Here is a 20,499-nt window from a genome sequence, read left to right as displayed (position 1 = left end):
GGGGACCCGGGAGGGGACAGGAAGCTGCTCCTGGAGGTTCAGCCTTTCAGTTTGGCCAAATGAAAACCTTTCGGAATCTGGGGGCGACTGTGGGCCTCTGGTTACCCCAGAACCACACAAATGATGATGTAGGAAAGATGATTGGTTTTTCCCCTTTATTTTTTTTTATTTTAATTTATTTATTCAAGAACTGGGTACAGGGCAGAGGCGCAGAGGGTGAGAGGATTCACCAGAGGCAGAGCGGGGAGAACAGGCAGATGACCGAAAACACTGCTGAGGGGCAAGGCGGGTGACTCAGGAGAGGTCTGCTGCGCCACGTGGGTAGCTCCCTGGCCGGGGATCAAACACGCACTGCAGAGGCTGCGGGCAGCTTCACAGCCCTGCGCTCAACCTGCTGTGCTGCTGGGGAAGCCCACATTTTCCCCTAATTAAGCAAAGCAAGAGCTGGGGGTGACCAGGCCTGGGCCGGGCGCCGGGCGGGAGTCACAGTTCCCGGGCAGAGACCCAGGGCAGGACGGCAGAAGGGTCTCGAGATGGCGGAGGTGTGACGGCGGGACCAGACGTGCTGGGCCTGCGGGGACACGTCACCACGCTCAGTGCCGGCTGCTTGTGTCTCAGCACCCCAAAATGTTTGCTGCGAGAGAGCAAGTGTGGGTGCGGATGGGGACCGGCTCGCGGAGCTGCCAAACCGCGTGGAAACGTGGGGGCTGCGGGGACGCGGAGACAGTTACCCCAGGCCGAGCGGTCACGCTCCCCGGCCCTCGAGCACGACAACAAGAGGGAAGGGACGAGGTGTTGGGGTGAACGTCTTCCGGCCCCAGGAGCACCCCAAGGCTCAGGCTCACACTCCCCACGCGACGTGACTTGTGTGTCTGTCACAGACCATCAGATCCATTTCCTGCAGACTCTCAGCCCCGGGCCCCGCCGCACACTCTGTCTGGCCTGTGTCCTCACACCCCGGCCATGGACACGGCCCCGACCTGGCCTGGACCCCAGTCTCAGCCCTCAGCCCCGTGTCTCTGGCTGCTCCTCCACAACCACTGAGGGGGGCCCTTCTTGAATGGGGGAGTCAGCTCCTCCTCCCGCCTCCCAGGGCTGGGAGCTCCCCTGGCCAATGTTGAACACCCCAAGGCCGACGACCAGGATGCTCAGAGCCCAAGGCCAGCGTGAGTTGCTTCAGCCCTTTCCCGGGATGCTGGGAAGATTCTGGAACATGATAAAAGGAATATTACTGCATCTAAATTTAAAGAAACTGGGCCTCCCCGGTGGCGCAGCGGTTGAGCGCTGGGTTGCGAAGCTGCCCTCAGCCTCTGCTGCGCCAGTTCGATCCCCGGCCACCGGGCGAGGGTCCTGCATAGCGCACAGACCTCTCCTGCTGCCCGCTGCTCCCCTCAGCAGTGTACTTTGTCATTCTGCCTTGTACTGTTCCCCGCTCTGGCTCTGGTGAATTTTCTCCCCCTCCCGCACTTCTGACTGTACCCAGAGCTTGTATAAATAAATAAATGAATCTTTAAAAAAAATAATAAATAAATTTAAAGAAACTATAAATGGTATTTTAAAATTTAAATGACATTATAAAATTAGTTACAATGTAATTATATATGCAACATAATTTGTATATTTAATTTAAATATTATATTAATATTTTTAGTCACGTTACATTTCGAGCTAGTAAGCAATGTTTGTAGTTTTAATATAAATATTAAAATAATGAGCTCATCTACTGTAAATGGCCATAGAGTGATTCTGATGTTTTGTGCAACCTCAGCCCCACGGCCATGGTTCCTGTTGAACAACACAAGGTCTGGGGCCTCCCCGGGGGCGCAGGGGTGAAGACGCAACCCATGAGGCTGTCCGAGCCGCTGCAGCTCGACTTCCATCCCCAGCCAGGGAGCTGCCCACAAGGCGCAACAGACCTCTCCTGACTCCCCGCTGCTCCCCTCGGCAGGGGATTTCAGCAGATCTGCCTGTTCTGCTCCCCGCTCTGTCTCCGGGCAACACGTGTCACTCCCCACATGGCACCTGGTTAGGAGATGCGTCTTCTCACCTGGCCTCGCCCCTCCACCCGTCCCGTGGGAGAAGCCACAGAGAACTCTAAGCCCCAGACCCCACGGCTGTGCTGCTCTGTGAGAGATGCGGGTCCCCAGAGGAAACAGAGGCTCCCTCAGCATGAGCACGAGCTGTTACAGCGTCTGACTGTGCCAGAGACGCTGCAGGGCCCAGACACACCAAGCCACAGCCCCGGGGCTCTGGGAAGGCGGGATTGACCCCGACCCCAAGGGGGCACCCCGAGTCTGCGGGAAGCACCACCCCACCCTCATGTGGGACTGTCCACAGGCCAGGGGAGAACTGGGATCCTCCCTGGGACGGCCGAGGACACTGAGGCCTGGCGGGGACAAGGGCTCGTCCCTCCTGACTCCAGAGCCCCGTCCCCATCATCATGCTGTCATGATGATGATGATGATGATGATGATGATGATGATGATGATGATGATGACGACGACGATGACTGAGTCTCAGTCCTGCTCAGCCCGTCACACCGGGGTCCTGGGGCAGAGCACCCAGTTCAGGAGGCCCCAGGACCACTTGTCCCCTCAGGGTCCAGGCCCCATCCTCCTCAGCCCGTCCGTCCCAGGCCCCACCTTGTGGGTTCCTACAGGGCCTGCCTGGACAACCTCTTCCCACCTGAGGCCACAGCAGCTGCAAAGGCCTCTGAGCCCTTCCGGCGGGCGTCAGTCAGGCACCTTCTCAAGCACAGAGGCGAGCCGCCCCCTCTCCTGAAAGTGACACAGTGCAAAGGACCCGTGTCTTAGACAGGCGTGAGCAACTTGTCTTTTCCCCATTGCTTGCAATTTCCCCTTGTCTGGCAGGGCTGTCTGCAGGTAAGACGCCTCCTGCATTTCAGGAAGACGGTGTTGACACAAACTGGCGCCTCCTGCAGACCCCGTCCCCTTCCTTTGCACACCCTCGCCCATCTCCCAGTTTTTCCCTTTGTGTAAAGACCCTGCGCCCTGCCCAGGAGCAGGACGGCTGTCTCTCAGACATGAGGCTGCTGCCTCCTCCGCTGTCCACAAATTAAACCACTTCCCTTTCCTCAAAGTCCGTTTCCTTTTACTGGCTGAGGGAAATGGAGGCCGGAGTTCGCTCACAGAAGGAGCAGATGCCCCCAAGGCCAGGTCATTTATCACCACCACTTCCCTCCTCCGCACCCCACCATCTCTAACGCCTGCGGGTGCCCCCTCTTGTGCCCACACCAGGGGGTGGCCCCTGGGGACTCCTACAGGACCTACGTCCCGCTGTGCAGGGAGCTGAGAGCTGCAGGCGGGTCCTCCTGCCCCACGACCCTCAGTGACCCGGGACGAGAAGTGTCTACGCAGCCTGGCCTGGCGCACAGTGTGGGAAGCTCCTCCCTGTGGTCAGCTCATTTTGACCGCCCCATCTTGACTCCATCGGGGCTTCCTCAGCCTGTGCCCCCAGATCCGCCACTCCCCGCGATGCTGCCACCGCTGCTGCTGCCCCTGCTGTGGGCAGGTGAGTGGGGGAGGGGAGGGGCCCGGGTGGGGGCTGCACTGACCCTCGTCTCCCCGCAGGGGCCCTGGCTCAGGAGGAGAGATTCTGGTTGCGCCTGCAGGAGGAGCGGGTGACGGTGCAGGAGGGCCAGTGCGTCCTCGTGCCCTGCAACGTCTCCTACCCCAAGGAGCACGGCCCAGCTTACGGCTACTGGTACAGGGACAAGGGAGAGTGTCAGGGTACACAGGGTGACCTGGTGGCCACAAACGACCCAAATGGAAAGGTGCATGAGACCCAGACCCCGCAGCGATTCCACCTACTGGGGGGCCCCTGGAACGACAGCTGCTCCCTGGACATCAGAGACACGCGGAGAGGGGACACGGGGACCTACTACTTCAGGGTGGAGAGAGGGGGTCATGTGAGACATAATTACTGTGATCAGCGGCTCTCTGTAAACGTGACAGGTAAGGGCCGGGTGCAGGAGGGACACACGGGAGGGTCCTGAGCGCCCGGCCGAGGATGGAGGGGCCCCATGTCTTCACCTCGTGAGGGACCCTAAGATCCGCGGGGAAAGGACCCTGGTGGGCGGGGACGGGTGGCCTGACACAGGCTGCCCCTGGGGACGCTCAGGTCCTGCTCCAGGCCGTGTCTGTCCCCCAGCGCTGACCCACAGGCCGGACATCCACCTCCAGGGGCCCCTCCAGTCCGGCCGGCCCAGGAACATCACCTGTGCGGCGCCCTGGGCCTGTGAGAGGGAGACACCCCCCACCTTCTCCTGGACGGGGGTTGGCCTCGGCGCCACGAGCACCGACTCCCCGGTGCTCACCCTCAGCCCGGGGCCCCAGCACCACGGCTCCAACCTCACCTGCCGGGTGACCTTCCCCGCAGTGAACGTGAGCACAGAGACCACCGTCCGGCTCAGCGTGGGCTGTGAGTGTGGGGCCCAGATGCCCGGCCTGAGGGGTCCCCAGGCAGCACATGTAGGAAGGGAAGACACGGGGTCTGGGGTCTGGGCCCCGCAGATCCTGCCAGGAGGAGGGAAAGAGGCCCCTGGCTGTATCCTCCATGTCTCATGCTCCTGGGGGAAGGCCAGCTGACGGAGAACAATTCTGTCTGTCTGTCCAGATGCGCCCCAGAACCTGACCATCCAGGTGATCAGGGAAGAAGGTTCAGGTACGGAGTGAGGTTCCCTCTCTGGGATGTGGGGAAGTGGGGTTTGTCCCACCCTCCATTCAGAGCTGGGGTCTGACAACACACATGGGAGACAGGTCTTTGTCAGGAGGGGGTAGCAGAGGTGGGAACCCCCATGGGCTCTTCAGCTCATACATGGGCTCCCCTGTGCTGACTCTGTTCCCTGGGGTGTCCTATGCTCTGTCCCTTGTCTGATGATGTGCTTGTCCCTGGTTCCAGGCCTACATCATCCTCCCCAATTCTGCCCTCATGCTCCTTATGATCTGTCCTCCTCCTTAGCATCTCCCTCCTGCTATAACTTACTTTTTAAAATAATGACCATAAAATTGGCCTGAGTCAGCAGGGGCTGCAGAACACAATGCCACACAGGAGGTGATCAAACCTCACAGGGTGAACCCTAATAAAGTCCTGAAATCTCTCTCCAGGGCCTGAAGCACTGGGCAATGGCTCCTCTCTCCCGGTGCAGGAGGGCCAGTCCCTGCGCCTGGCCTGTGTGGTCCACAGCAGCCCTCCCACCAATCTGACGTGGGTCTGGGGGAGCCAGATGGTGAAGTCCTCTCCAAGCCTACACTCCGTGGGTGCGGTTGGCACATGGGAGCACCCCCAGACCCTGGAGCTGGAGCTGGCCAGGGTGCGCCTGGAGGACCACGGGAAACTCCTCTGCTGCGCTGAGAACCCCCTGGGCTCCCAGGAGGCCTCCCTGAGTCTCTCTGTGGAGAGTGAGTCAGCACCCCCGGGGCTTCTGCTGCCCAGAGAGGGGAGAGGCTGCTCTGATGTCCCCATCACCCCACAACACCCCCTCATCCCTCCCCTCAGTGCCCCCACCCCCCAGCTGCTGGGCCCCTCCTGCTCTGCTTTAGCCCCGTGGGACCCTCCCTGTGCTGGCGGCTGGGGGAGCAGCAGAAATGCCTTCACCCAGGTCATCTTCAGCCTCTCGGGGCTCTGGGCCAACAGCTCCCTGTGCCTCGGCGGGTCTGAGATGTGAGGCCGGGATGCTCTTGGGAACGGGGATACCTCTGTCCCCTTCTCCCAGGTGGGCTCGTCCGGGGGAGAGCACAGGACTCTGCTTTCTGGGGACACAGAGGGAGGAGGCCTGCCTCGCAGCCACGGGACACTGTTCGGGGTCCTCCTCACCTCTGTGAGGGGCAAAGTCCAGAAGGGAAGTGGGCACTCACGGGTCGTGGAGTCCACTGGCCTAGGTGCCCGGCACCTGCTGAGGGAACTCGGGGTCACCCAGGTCCTCTGTTGCAGGGGCACCAGGAACCTGGATGTGGTTCATTCTGGGGCCGTCGGGGGAGCAGGAGTCTCAGCCCTGCTTGGGTTCTGCCTCGGCATCCTCATGTGAGTCGGTGTCCCTTGAAGACCTTGAAGCCTGGGAGGGGGCTGGGGTGGTGGGAGGAGGGGACAGGAAGAGGCCAGAGCTCCCTGCCCAGGGCTGGCGCCCTGAGAGGTGAGTCAGGGGCTGTGATGCTGAAACGCCCCAGTGAGTCTGCCCCCTGGGGTCTCTGCCCAGAGCAGCCCCCACCCACCCCCACCTCCCAGTTGAGCACTGGCTGAAAGGCAGGTCTCCTCCACAGAGTGAGATGCTGCTGGAAGAAAGGGACCCAGGAGGCAGCAGGGAGCAGGCCAGGCCCCCAGGCCGCAAGGAGAACCCCCGGGGTGAGTGACTCAGGGTCTTCTGCAGGCTCAGGTCAGCCTGACCTCTGGGGCTGTGCCTGGGGCTCTGTCCAGGGCAAAAAGGGTTCCCTGCTCACACCCCGTTCCTCCCCTGGCCTCCCTGAGCTCTTGACCCAGAGACTGAGCCTCCCTCACCCCTTCCTGGGATCCCAAGTCCAGGTCAGGGCCCCTCAGGGCAAATCTTTTCCTTCCCATCCCCCTTCCCCACTGAGCCCTCTGAGCCCCCGGTTCTCTCAGGGTCCCTGGCTCCCCCCCACACACCACGCCAGCTCCCCTCCCCAAACAAGCTCTGGCAAGAAGCTCCCCAACAGCTGTCACTCAGCCCCAGCCCTGCCGCCCCCACATCCAGGTGGGGCAGAAATGCCCGGAGCCTCCTGCAGGGCTATCACTGTCCCGCGGGCACTTTAAAAAGTGGACACACAAGGTCAATTTTAATATAATAATTTATTTCACCCAGGTCCACAAATATCGTTCCCAACATTACATCTGTATTCAGTGTTCTAGTTGTGAACGAGGTGACTTTTTTTTTCCGTGTAAGTCTGTGAGAAACAGGCTCACGTCAGGCGTGCAGGCTCCATTCTGATGCCCACATCTCCTGTCCTCGCTGGCTGCACGGGTCTAGGCACTGACCACAGGTCCACATTCCTGTTCCTTCTCCTGTGATTAGTCGGCCACCCAGGCCACTGCGCTGCCCTCACACCCCAACTTGCAATTAGAGAAGCTTGTGTGGGGATCAGGGGATGCCCCCCCTTGGCCTGCAGGCGCCCCAGGTCTGGTCTGTGTGCTGGGGAGCATGGGGCACTCCTGTGTCTGCATGTCTTAAAATGGGGCGATGATGACATCACCCAGGCAGGGGTGGGGGTTCAGGAGACTAGTGATAAGAACAAGCCATTATGATGAGAATCTGTTAGAGGTGAGAATGGGTGAGTGTGTGAGTGAGTGTGAGTGTGTATGAGTGTGTGAAGGACCCTCAGGAGTGGGTGTGACTGGACAAGGAAACAGATACCGCTGAGCCCAGGTCCCTTCTCCAGACCCTGAGGCTGACCCTGAGCCTTATCTCGTCCCTCTCAGGGGCACCAGGGTGGATCCTGGGCTGACAGCCCCCCACGCCCCCAGGGCCCAGCGGAGGCCCCCTCAGAGGAGGAGCAGGAGCTGCATTACGCCAACCTCGCATTCCTCAAGGCAAGCACCAGGGCCTTTCTGGTCCAGGAGACCCCTGAGTACGCCGAGGTCACCGTCCGACATGGAGCCGCCCTCTCCTGACACCTTCCCGACGCTGGAGCCCCAAAAAGGCCTCTCTGAGGACAGCGGGTCCTGCGCTTCCTGCAGAGCTGCCGCCTCAGGGAGGTGAGAAAGGCGAGCTCGGGGCTCCTGGGACAGATGGAGCCGGAGCTCCCGGGTCACGCCCAGCCCAGCCGCTTAGACACGCGTCCCCGTCACTCTCCGGCCTCAGCTCCCTCCGCTGTGAAGTGGGCGCATGTGCACAAGGCGGGAAATGCACCCCGAGTTGCCGACTGGGCAGCTCCCCCCTCTCCTCTGCGGCCCTTCTGTTGGCTGTTTTAGGAGCGTGTGCGAGTTCACAGTGTGACTCTGTTTCTCAGTGTAACGCTCTGGGGAGACCAGTTTCCTCATCCAGCTAAACCTGCACATAAACCCCGGGCTGGGCTCTGAGACCTCCCCAGTGTCTAAAAGGACAGAAGTAGGGGTGAGATCGCCAGTGTCGCTAAGTGAGATGAGTCCCCCCAGACAGGCCAGCACCCCGTGAGCTGCAACAGGAGGCCCTGGAGGAACCAGCCCTTAGAGCCGGGGCCAGACCGGACCCGGGAGGGGACAGGAAGCTGCTCGTGGAGGTTCAGCCTTTCAGTTTTGCAAAATGAAAACCTTCTGGAATCTGGTGGGTGACCGTGGGCCTCTGGTTACCCCCGAAGCACATACTGGAAAATGCCGAGGTGGTAAATGTAATTTTTTCCCCTTAATTAAGCAAAGTAATAGATGGGGGTGACCAGGAATGGGGCTGGGGCCCCTCAGGGGAGCTCATAGTCAAAGGCTAGAGAACCAGGTTAGGCCACAGCAGCCCCCCATCCCCACCCCATCTCTGGCTGCTCCTCCCACAGACCACTGAGTAGGCCACTTCCTGAATCGGGGAGTCAGTTTCTTCTCCCATCCCCCTTTCTCCTGGCCCACTTCTAGGAGTCACCAAGTCCCTCACCTCCCCCCTTCTCTCCACCCCTAGTTTAGACCCTCCCCCCCCACTCCTGACCTTTCAAACAGCACCCCCCAGGCTCAGGGCCTCAGGCTCACTTCTTCCAGCCTATCCTCCCCTTCAGCTGCACAGGGAGAGGTCGCAAATGCTCACCTCCCACCTGCTAAGCATCCTTCCACGCCTGCCCCTGCAGTGCAGCTGCATTGTCAGCTCCAGTGAGCCTTATTCCAGAATGTTCACAATCTCACCACCATCCACCTCCCCTCCCCCCCAACCCCCACCCCCCCAGCCCCCCGCCTCTGGGCCACCACCTCTCACACACCTCGGCGGCACCCCAGCCCATTCCCGAGGATCTCACCCTCCTTCCCGCCTCTCCATTCCTCCCCCGTGTGGTTCCACCCACGGCAATGTCCTCTCTCCATGTTTGCCTCACAAGGTTGTCCTTGGAGCCCCAGCTCAGGCGGCTCCTGCTCAGGCCTGTGCACTCCCTGCCTCACCCCTGCTGCGCTTCTCTAAGGGCTGGACAGGACCGTGACTGTTAATCTCCCTGCTGCTGCTAACTGACCTTCTAGAGCAAAATGATTCTTTGGGGGGCGCTAAGATATGCCAGGTGTCAGAGAGGTGCAGCGAGACCTCAGACTGCGAGCCCCGGGACTAGGGCCTCCTTCTGCCCTCACAGACCAGCCAACAGAATGACCACCGGGCTCCAGTTCTTCTTTTCAAGTCGCCATAAACACCAGGCCTTCGCTCAAAACAGTAGTTTCAAAGCAGTAATGGACATTTCAGTTCCTTTGCATCGTGTTCATGGAGGGACCCTTGGGAACACCCTCATTTTCTCTCCATTCTTTGTTCTCCAAACTCTTACTGCAAGCCAGCCACAAAGGGGGATGTCCAGTGTCAAAGGAACGAAATTCACACGGTGGGAGGTGGGGAGGAGACAGAAACGTGTAACCTCGTAAAACACAGTGTGGTGCGGCTCTGTATCGCTCCAGGACTAGAGCTGTGACTCTGCCCTGGGGTGGGGAGGGAGTTAGGAAAGGCTTTTCAGGGGAAGCTCCCATTGGGGTGCACACCGTGGAGAAAGCAGGAGTTGAACAAGCAAAGAAGAGAAGCATCCCAGATAGAGGTGGCGACAGGCACAAAGCAAGGAGCTGGAAGAAGTCTGGTGTTACCTCATACGCCTGGGCCGTGGCAGCAGGTGTCTCGGCCAAGGAGACAAGTGCGGGTCATGCACCAGTAGAACTCGGGCTGGGGTCTGCTCTCCCAGGGCCCCGTAGCCAGGCTGGGGGACTTGATTCTTCAACTTGCCACATCAAAAATAAATTTGGGGGCCTCCCCGGTGGTGCAAGGGTTAAGATGCAGCACTATGAAGCTATCTGCAGCCACTGCGGCACGAGTTCGATCCCCGGCCAGGGAGCTACCCACAGGGCGCAGCAGACCTCTTCTAGCTCCAGGCTGCTGCCCTCAGCAGTGTTTTCATTGGATCCACCGGTTCTGTTACCCACTCTGTCTCTGGCGAATCCTCTCACCGACCCCCCTGTAGGGTAAAGAAAATATCAGGCTTTTCTGCCCTTCCGCCATCAGGATAGATGATGGATCCTTGTCCTGAATGCATGCCTGATGGCGGGCACCTGGAATAGGGTGTGGGCATAGGTAGATGGGATTCAGCTGAGTTAAGACTGTGCTTTTAAGGGCGGCATCACGGGGGGACGCCAGCAGCCCCAGCCAGCAGCAGCAGAACCTGAAGGAGAAGCCGAAGCAGAAGCAGAGAACGCCAGAGAGCTCAGATAGAGTAAAGACTTGCTGGGGGGCTGGGAGGCTGGCAGGCCTCCCAGCCCCCCAGCCAGCACCCCTGCCTGCCATATGCCTGGTGAACCCCAATAAAAGACCTGCAAAACCACTGAGGACTCTGACTCCTCCTTTACCCGGTCTGCATGATCCCAGAAAACCTGCACTGTGCCCGGTCCGGCCCTTACACCCCCCCAACACACACCCCTCTGGCCTGCACCCCAGTGCTTGTGTGCATAAATAAGTAAATCTTTAAGAAATTTTTTGAAAAAAAAATTTTTTTCAAACAAACCACCTAACTTTAGACATTAAAGAAGAACAAAATAAACCAAAGGCGACAGAAGGAAGGAAATAATAAAGATAAAAATGGAGATAAACAAAAGCCAACAGAAAAGCAAAAAGCAAATTCAACAAGAACACAAGTTGGCGCGTGGAAGGGAACGCTCGCTACTGATTGGTTGAACCTCGCCAGCTCACCCCGCCCTCCCGCGCGCAAAGGGAGGCGGAACATGCGCTGTCCGCTTCCAATTGGCTCCCCTGGCTGTGCATCAGCTCCAGCTGCCTCATTGATTGGCTGTAACAAGGCGTGTGTGCAGCCACGGATTGGTTGCCGCCAACACGCATCTCGCGAGGCGGGCTGAGGAGACCAGGTGATTCCCCCTGTGTGGCACGCCTGCGGCCATCGCGCATCCTCCCCCATCGCCGCTGGCCGAGGCTGGCTGGCCCTCTCGTGGCCACGCCTGGCCTGTGGGCCTGCTTGGCCATCCCTGGGTGTGGGTCTTGGGCCGGAACCGCCTCAACGGGGCTTCCATGCCTGGGGTTTCTCTGTCAGTCAGCGTGGCCTCGGGCGGGTCGGCCACGTCACTGCCGCGCCGGCGCCGCTCCCGCCTGGGCGCCCCGGGAGCCCCGTGGTCGCCCAAGCCGGTCTGGGTCAGTCGGCAGGCCCGGCCTCCTCAGGGCCAGTCGGCCCCCGGTGGGCCACCGTCGGCCCCCTGGTCAAGGTGACGGGCAGCGCGGGTCACCCGCTTACCGAGAAGGCGCCCGAGTGGCCTGGTGATGGATGGTCAGGTCGGGCCCTCCGACGTCACGGGCCTCGTAGTGCTTGGGCCATTCGAGCAGGTAATCTCCCCTTTAGTCCATTCATGGGGATCCCCCAGAAGGCACCCGTCAGGGGACAGCCTGCCCAGGCTTGTGAGCCAGCTGGTGGGTCTGACTGTCAGGCCTCAGTTTCCCTAGAAGCCAGCCTCCCGGCCTGCCGCGCTGGTCAGTCACCCAAAGGGCCCAGCCCTGGCGAGTCTGGGGGCGCCGGGCACCGCCGGCTGCTGAGGACGGACGCAGAGGGTGCGCTGGGGCCGGGAGGCGCCCGAGCCCTTGGAACCAGCCTCCAAGGTAATGCTGAGAGAAGTGAGGAGCCTAGAAAATTTGGGGAAGAAGAATAAAAAGGGGGGTGCACGAGAAGGCACCCCAGCTGACTGAAGCCTGGCAGGCAAGAGCAAGAAGTGAGGATTTTGGCGCTGGATGGATGGGTCCCGGCCCGCAGTACAGCCTGCTCGCGTCATGGAGGGAAACTTCTGACCAGGGCTGTTCAGTGAGGCCAGCCTGGGTTCACCCCGGCACCCAGCGCGTGGCTTTAAATCTCAGAAGGGGAAAGGCTGATGTGTGGTCAGAGGAGGGTTGGGGCACAGCCCACGCACAGGGGTCCTGGAGGAAACCTGTGGATGCGGAACAGGAAAGCCGAGAACTGATTCTAGAACCACCAAATGGCTGGGGAGGGATTGCAGGAGGTCAGGAGTCCCAATTCAAATGCAGTCGTTTGATAAATTGTAACTGATAGTAATATCAGTTTATCACTTTGATAGCAGTAGCTAATTGGTTGTAAATTATCAATTTGATAATAGTAACAATTAGTTATAAATAGTAACTAATTTAGGAGGGTGTGTCCTCCCCTCACCCCACAGGCCCTTTCTTTTCACTCATTTCATCCTCACTGCCCTGTGACCTGGGCCCTGTTATCATCCCTGTTTAAATACGAGGACACACACACACACACAAAATAAATACGAGGACAGCGAGGCCTCAGGAGGGAGAGGTGGAGCCGCATGTCATCATCGCAGAGCCAGCCAGCACCACTCTGAAAAAGTGGAAAATAATTCTTTAAAAAAAATTAGCTGAGGGCCTCCCCGGTGGCGCAGCGGTTGAGCGCTGGGTTGCGAAGCTGCCCGCCCCTCTGCAGCGCCAGTTCCATCCCCGGCTGCTCCCCAGCCACTGGAGGAGGGGCCCACATGGCGCGCAGACCTCTCCTGCCGCCCGCTGCTCCCCTCAGCAGTGTGCTTCGGTCCTTCTGCCTGCTCTGCTCCCCGCTCTGGCTCTGGTGAATTCTCTCACCCTCCCGCACTTCTGACTGTACCCAGTACTTCTATAAATAAATAAAAAGAAAAATAAATCTTAAAAAAAAAAGTTAAAAAAAATTAACTGAAAGTTTGAATTTTTTGTGAAATATACATGTTTTAATAGGTTGTCTTACCAAGACTGACTAGCAAAAGTGCACATTTAGTAGGCCCAACAGCCTGTTGATATGTCACGTTCAACTCTGGTACCACTAGTTGGCAATCCCTGAATCATCTTCCAGAAAGGGGAGACAAACATTGGGTCTTCTGTCTTCCGGGCCTCTTCTAAGAAGAATCTAGAACCCTTCTGAAAGGAGGGAAGAAAGAGGAGAAGGGAGAAAGAAGCAGGTTGTATGTTCCATCAGGTCATAGCTGTGAGCTCACTGCTGTGCAGTTGCCAACTATTTCCCTATGTATTTCACCAACCCTGGGAGGTGGGAGAGCTGATTTATTCCCATCTTTTATTCAGGAGGATGGATTCTCCGGGCTTACGCTGCAGTTTTTAAGAGAAGATGGTGTCAAGGAGAGGACACTGCTGAGATTCAGGTTGAGTCTGGAATTTGTCAGCCTTGGGTCGATTGCCAGACTTGTCTGTGCTTTAGTTGATTGGATTCTTCCTTTTTCTTCACCAAGGTGAAGGTGTCAAGACTTTCCATGCGCCGTCTTCTGTGAGGTGTTGGCGATGAGATGTGTCTCACAGCATGGTTGAGAGGATTAGGACAACATCTCTCAAGCTCTAGAGTTGTAAATGGCAACTGTAGTCTCCCATGAGATGGTAAGTGAAAAAGGAGGTGCCTGTATGTAGCTCTATGGCTCTGACTGATGGCTCGTGACCAGGGGTTGAAAATAACCAGCCCATCAACTGACAAATGGATCAACAAAAGGTGGTATATCCATACAGTGGAGTATTAGTCGGCAATAAAAATGATAGGGATACTTATTCAGGATGAATGCGCCTTGAAAACATGCCAAGTCAAAGAAGCAGACAGGGAAGACCACATAATGTATCATGTCCTTTCCATTAAGTGTCCAGAATGGGCAAATACAGAGTTACCTAGAGTATCAGTAGCTTGGTGGTGGCCTAAGACTGGGGAATGGGTGTTGTAGGGCTTAGTAATTGTTAGTGGACATTTGGTGTATCTAGGAGTGACGAGAATATTCTGGAATTAGATCATGGCGATGGTTGCACACCTTTACAAATATGCTAAAAATCGAAGCGTACACTCGCAAAGGGTGAGTGTTACCGAACGTCAATTAGTGTTCCATTTTAAAGGCTCCAGGTGGGTGATTTGGTGAGTTCTAGCACCAAAGTGGGGCGGGGGCTCCTCGAGCCCCCGGGGATGACTGTTGTCCTCTCTCCCAGCGGGTTATTTCCTCACGTGCATTGTAACTGTGGCGAGCAGACTTGTATGCGTCAGAGCTGCATCTGTGAGAATCTTGTGCAGCAGAGACTTCTGGGGTTTGCTTCTGTCAGAGCAGCAAACCCTGTGAGGGAGGCTGGAGTGGTCAGGAGGGGAGGATGAGAGCTGGCAGACCGGAAATGGCGGAGAAGATGGGAAGTGGGCTGGAACAGGCCAGGGGTGGGTTGGGGTCTGGGCGCTGAAAGCCAGTGTTTCGTCTCCTTGGTGATTGGCACCTCGCAAACGGGGTACTAGGGCCTTTTGAGGGTCGAATCCTTGGCTTTTTGTTCCCCGCCAACGGCAGCTGGTTCGCCCATCACTTTCGCGCTCAGTGCTGGGTTCTAAGAGGCTGGTCAGCCTGTGTCGCCCGGGCCAGCAGGGGTCGGGGTGGGGGAAGAGGAGCCCCACTCGCACCTTGCCCGGGCTCCTGTGCACCAAGCCAGGTCCCGATTGGGCCCGGGAGACTCGCGCATGCTCCTGGCGTGCCCGTGGCAGGGGCCTCGCCCGGCAGGTACCATGTCAGGTACCACGTGAGGCCCATGCCCGTCGGGGTGTGGGCAATGCTGCCTGCCTGGGCGGAGGAGCTGCTGGAGCCTCCCTTTGCCTCAGCGGCAAGTGCCACCTCATCTGGTGTGGGTTGGGCTGTGCCTTCGGTCCCTCAGGCTGGGCACGGGGCTCACTTCGGCCCTCTAGGAAGTAGGTTCTGTACCTGGGGCTCCGTAAGAATTAAATCAGCCAGTGTCACCCGATGCGCTCGACACAAATCAAGGAGAACTTTCCTGAGTCAAGGAAGTAGCCAGGTGCTGGGGATAGACCTGCAGGGCAAGAGCCGGCTGGAACCAGATCTGGCACGCCAGCCCAAGAGGTGACCTCGGTGAAGGAAGTAATCATTTGTAGGTGACAAGTGGAGGTGGCTGTGGCGACAGCCATGACCGTGCCAGACCCCGGGGAAAGGGAATAAAACTCGGAGGAGAGACCCAAATTTGACACCCTGGGCGATATAGTCTCACCTGACAGGTGAGAGAAATGGGAGGGGGGCAGCCGGAGGGGTCTGGCCTTTGCCTAAAGTTATCCGGTGACTTCAGGCAGAGCCTGGCTGGACCACCCCAGAATTCCCAAAATTTGCTTTGAGGTTGTAAATGTGTCACTATCATCACTGAAAGAATTAGATGCTGAAAATTGCTAACTAAAAGTTTTATTCCAAAATTAACTAAAAAAAAAAAAAACCACAGCCACGTAATCTAATGAAAGAACAAGGCAAATCAACTCTCCCCTCTCAGTAATTGAGCAAGTAAATGAAAAAGTGGGGTTGCGTGTAGAATACGATCAACCAAATTGCCTTAAGTGAAATTTATCGGAGATTCCATCCAACGGGCACTTACCAAAAAGATCATATTCTGGGCCATAAAACAAATCCCAACAAATTTTAAAGTGTTGAAATGTAATGTTCTTGAAGCACAGTGGAATTAAATTAGAAATTAATAGAGAGCTATTCATCATCAGTATTTGTGCTTGTGCATTTTTTTTTCCAGTGACGGGTAGACGAGGTCTGCTACTGATGAGGGACCACCTCCCGGGGGCTCGCTGGTGGTGGTGGGGGCTTCTCTGGCGGGTTCTCTGGGGGCTGTGAAGAAGGTGCCCCGGGCAGGTGGCCTGAGGGTTGCTCCACTTATCGCCTCCACAGAGGGAGGAGGAGCTGGAGCAGAGGGAGGGTTCTGTGGCGCCAAAATCAGAAAAGCAGAATTCGCAGCAGCCTCCAGCTCAGGCTAGGTATTCTAGGCTGACGAATCTCCCACAATATTTGCTTAATAATCATCAAGCGAAGTCCCAGGTTTGTGTGTTGGCGCGGCCTGGCCCCCGGGTGTCGGATGTCAGACAACAGGCTGTCCGCTCCAGCACCATGGCGACCGGGCGCCCTGGTCTCCACTCAGACAACCGGCCAGACTGTCGTCGCTTCCCAAGACTTGGAGTCATTTCTGACATCTCTGGAGTCTCACAAGACCACTTTGCTGAAATTGTTCCTCCAAGGGCGGATTCGTATTAGCAGAGAACAGAGCAGTCAGGAGCAGCCATGAATATTCATAGAAGCCGCACATGGAGAGAGGAACATAAATTACATCGAAACATTCTCTGTCTTGCACAATGTCAAATCAGATGCCTTGCACCCCTTTATAACACAAGACAGTAGCTTTTGATTTATAGCTGTGGGGGGTGACCGTCTTCAGTCCTTTCTGAGACTTGTTTCCTTTATTATGAAAACTTATTTTGTTTTTTTGTTTTGTTTTTGAAACCAGGCTCTGGAATGTCATTCACTAGCATCGTATGCCAAAAAACCAGACCCTGGGAGCGCAGTCCTGAAGCAAACCCCGAAGGATGGAGCTGGAAGGACTTTTATTTGCTGAGGGTAACTTAGGGTACTTTCATACCTGGCCTGGGCGCTGGGTCTTGGTCCCTCCCATGTGAACGGAGGCGTGGCTAGAGGGGTGCTGGGGAGCCTAAGAAAGGAGGATTCCTTGTGGTTACAGATGCCCAGAAGGGGACCTGGTAGAAGTTACATTCGAGTAACCTGAGAGGTGCGGCCTGCTAGTTTCTTTGCGAGATGGCAGGGGCAGTGGCAGGAGGGGACCCCCCAACACACAGGCGAGGGAGGGCGAGTGGGATGTGTGCTGGCACCTCCGCCCGGGCTGGGAAGGGGTGCTGGAGGGGTGGGGCGCAGCCCAAGGACACAGCTCGAATTTCATAGCCTCAGGGAAACCCTTCACCTCCCGGATTCCAGGTGAGACTTGGGTGTCTCCAGGCTCAGGGGAGGGCTGTCAGGGCCACGTGACCGTTCCCTGGCCTCGCTGCCCTCCGGCCTCTGGGTAAGTGCCAGGCCCAGCGCCCATGGGCCCACTGTCCACCGCGCCACCCCCACCTGCCCTGCGCCTCGGCCCTCCTGGCTGTCCCGCCCCATCCGTGTTGAGGGTTCTGAATATTCCGTCCACTTGCCATCGCCAGTGTGGGCAGGCTGCCGGGAGAGCCTCCCCTCTGTTCAGTTAAGGTGGCTCTGGTCTGCTCTGCACAGTGTTTGGGCCCACGGGCTGTTCGGGCGCTGCGGTATCCTCCTCAGCCTCTGTCCGGCGTCCACAGGCCATGCGGGGTCTCAGGCTAGGCGCTCCTGGGTGGGAGGACCCCGACATGAGAATCTAGGGGGCAGGGGAGGTCATGGCTCGGCCGTAGGGGGACGAACACGGCTCCACCGTGTGGGCTGGATCCGGCGCGAGTGGCTTTCCCGGGAGTTGGTCTGTTCCAACGCACCGCCCGCCACCGCCTGGCCTCTGTGGCCCTCTCCGCCGGCCCGTGTCGCTCAGGCCGAGAAGGGGCTCGTCCTTTGGTGAGGGGGGGTCCCAGAGAAGCCTCTGTGAGCCCGCCCGACGGCCTGTGCAGGAGTGGAGGCGTCTGGAGGACCTGGCCTGGGCCACCTGCCCCACAATGGCCCCATTACCCGAGAAGGGGCACTGGCTGCAGGACCTGAGGAGGGGGGCAGCCGGCTGTGCCCACGTGCCCTGGAGACTCCTGAGGGGTGCATGGTGGGGGAGGGTGGGTCAGGGTCAGACCCTGGACAGAAGGGTCTGGACAGAAGCCGGAGAGCATGGGTCTTCCTGAGCCTCGGATAGCGGAAGGGGCTCTGGGGTCAGAGGGCAAGGTTCTTGACAGGAAGTGCAGGCATGGGCCTCGGCCCCCTGAGAACCCCAAGAGGGTCAGCTTTCACTGGAGGGGGCCCCCGGAGTGACGTCCAGGGGAGGGCTGAGAGGGAGGCTGGTGGGCGGGAGGGCTGGAGGAGGGCAGGAAAGGGTGCAGGTGGGGGCCGGGTTGAGGAGGAGCGGGAGGCCTCAGCATGGACTACGTGGTGGGCCCTAACCCCGCCCCAGACAGCCACTGTGGTACCCCGCTGTGCCCGCCCGGAGCCGGGTCTGAGGAGGCAGAACAGAGTTGGGGTGTCTGATGACTGACTATACCCCCTTGGGCATGTCGCCATACTGTGACCCGTCATCTGAACTGGGGTGTTGGGGGGGCTACTGCCTCTTGACTATGGTGAATAATGCTGCAGTGGACTTAGGGAGCAGACGTCTTTCTAAGTCAGTATTCCCACCTTCTCCCGAGAAATGCCCAGAAGCGGGGTCACTGGGGAGTTCTCATTTTATTTTTATTATTTTTTGGAAAAGATTTATTTATGCATTCAAGAGCTGGGGTACAGGCCAGAGATGGGGGTGGTGGTGGTGAGAGGACTCACCAGAGACAGAGCGGGGAGCAAAACAGTCAGATTGACTGAAAGCCACTGCTGAGGGGAGTAGCGGGGAGACAGGACAGGTCCGCTACGCCATGTGGGTTGCTCCCTGGCCAGCCGGGGATCGAACGCGTGCTGCAGAGGCTGCAGACGCTTCATAGTGTGGTGCTTAACCCCTTGCGCCACCAGGGAGGCCCAGGAGTTCTATTTTTATTTGTTGGTGGAGGGACCCCTCGCTGAAACCGGGTCTCCTGACCCTGGTTTGGGTTCCGTGCCTCAGAATGAAGGCGCTTGCTTGGGGGGAGGAGAGCCAGGTTTCAGGACTGGGAGGCCCTGATGGCCGAGAAACCAAAACCGCCAGGGACCAGAGCACCTGAGGGCTCTGAAGCCACTGCCCAGGTCCCGGGTTGCAGGCCAGTCCCTGGGCCAGGCTGCGCCAGGGTTGCTGCCCCCGCGGGACCAGCAGGGGTCGCTGGTGACAAAGAAGCTAGGGCCTGACCTGGCTGCTGATGGGGTGCGAGGGAGTGGGGGTCGCCCAGCAGGTCAGAACTGGGAGCCAGCTGGGTTGCTGAGCACCTGGTTCTTCGTGGAGGCGGCCGGCGCTGTGGACATGCCTGCCCAGCCGGGACTCTGCAGGGAAGGCTGTGGCCAGAGGCACTGCGGCCCCTGTCAGGAGAGGATGGCTTTTTCCTCAGGTCTGTGCCACAACAAAGCACTGGGGCCAAGACGCCAGATGGTCTGAGGTCAAAGGTCAAGGTGTCAGCAGAGTTGGGTTCCTTGAGGCTGCTGCCTGGCTTGTGGGTGCTGGGGTCTCCTCTAGCGTCCTCACAGGGTCGCCCTCTGCGTGTCTGTGTGTGTCCTGGTCGCCTCTTTGTCTTTTTTTTTGTTGTTGTTGTTAAAGACTTTAAAAAAGATTTTATGCATTTGTTTATGCATACAAGAACTGGGGTACAGGCCAGAGCTGTGGTGGGGGGGGTGAGAGGATTCACCAGAGACAGAGTGGGGAGAACAGGGAGATCTGCTGAAATCCACTGCTGAGGGAGCAGCGGAGAGACAGGAGAGGTCTGCTGCGCCCTGTGGGTCAGCTCCCTGCAGGGGTGTGCCGCAGCGGCTGCGGACAGCTTCATAGTCCTGAGACTTGACCTCTGCGCCATCAGGGAGGCCTTTGATCGCCTGTTTTTTTTTTTTTTTTTAAGAGATTTATTTATTTATTCATACAAGCACTGGGTACAGTCAGAAGCGCGGGAGGGTGAGAGAATTCACCAGAGCCAGAGTGGGGAGCAGAGCAGGCAGAAGGACCGAAGGACACTGCTGAGGGAGCAGCGGGTGGCAGGAGAGGTCTGCGTGCCATGTGGGACCCTCACCGGTGGCCGGGGATCGAACCGGCGCTGCAGAGGCTGCGGGCAGCTTCGCAACCCAGTGCTCAACCGCTGCGCCACCGGGGAGGCCCTTCTCTGATGACTATTGATATTTAAAGTTTTTCATGATTTTTTAGGTATTTGTTGGGGCATACTTGTCCAGGTCTTTCGCCCCTTCTTAAAACTCAGTTGTCTCTTTTTTGTTGATTTGTAGAGTCCTTTATGTATTCTGGCTGCAAGTTAGTTGTCTGTTACACATACAGCAGGCGTCTTGAGCCACGTCTATGGCTTTGGCAGTTTTTCCTTAGTTGTCTCTGTCTCTGCTTCTCATCAGTGAAGTGGCGATAAAATCAAGACATTCCATAAGGCCTGAGGAAGTAGTATGCCAAAAGAGCTCGGAGAGATGCCCCCGTGTTCATTGCTCATTTGTTCGCCAGGTCTGGGATGGTCCAGTTAAGGTAGTGGGAACACTGGTCCTCGTCTTAAGTCTAGAAGGCCCTGAAGTTAAGAGGGAGAAACCAAGGACCTTTTGCCCGCCTCACAATGGCCTGTGCACTGTGATGTGCTGATCAAACGACTCAAAAAAAAAAGATCCCAATCTGTGGTGTTTGCCAGTCACCATGGTGTAAATACTCTCCCCGTGACCAGCTTCAAGCTCATGATGGTGTAACATCTGACTGGCACAATTCCTGAGCACGTGACCATGGGTTCTCAGGAG

The 20,499-nt window shown here is 57.8% G+C and overlaps 1 protein-coding gene and 1 long non-coding RNA gene across 2 annotated transcripts; both read left to right on the top strand.

Annotated features, from left to right (window-relative positions):
- The first annotated feature begins 533 nt into the window (after positions 1-533).
- Positions 534-7,641, top strand: LOC129146120 (sialic acid-binding Ig-like lectin 13). Its single transcript, XM_054697541.1, has 9 exons — positions 534-542; positions 3,258-3,321; positions 3,591-3,974; positions 4,171-4,440; positions 4,636-4,683; positions 5,127-5,420; positions 5,562-5,682; positions 6,616-6,727; positions 7,450-7,641. Exons 1-9 carry the CDS (start codon positions 534-536, stop codon positions 7,639-7,641), a joined length of 1,494 nt encoding a protein of 497 aa, XP_054553516.1.
- A 3,712-nt stretch (positions 7,642-11,353) lies between these two features.
- On the top strand, positions 11,354-16,488 carry LOC119250495 (uncharacterized). Its single transcript, XR_005126295.2, has 4 exons — positions 11,354-11,488; positions 13,226-13,302; positions 13,390-13,531; positions 16,451-16,488. It is a non-coding gene; the product is annotated as an uncharacterized LOC119250495 (long non-coding RNA).
- Positions 16,489-20,499: the final 4,011 nt, after the last annotated feature.

Source organism: Talpa occidentalis, unplaced genomic scaffold (genome assembly GCF_014898055.3).
Source record: "Talpa occidentalis isolate TD23 unplaced genomic scaffold, MPIMG_talOcc4v2.1 talOcc4.17, whole genome shotgun sequence".
In the NCBI taxonomy this organism is placed as follows: Eukaryota; Metazoa; Chordata; class Mammalia; order Eulipotyphla; family Talpidae; genus Talpa; species Talpa occidentalis.
This window is presented reverse-complemented; position numbering and strand designations above follow the sequence as displayed.

Coding starts and splice junctions, on each gene's coding strand:
- LOC129146120 (XM_054697541.1), top strand. Junction 3,975..4,170: donor GCTCTCTGTAAACGTGACAG/GTAAGGGCCGGG, acceptor TCTGTCCCCCAG/CGCTGACCCACAGGCCGGAC. Junction 4,684..5,126: donor GATCAGGGAAGAAGGTTCAG/GTACGGAGTGAG, acceptor ATCTCTCTCCAG/GGCCTGAAGCACTGGGCAAT.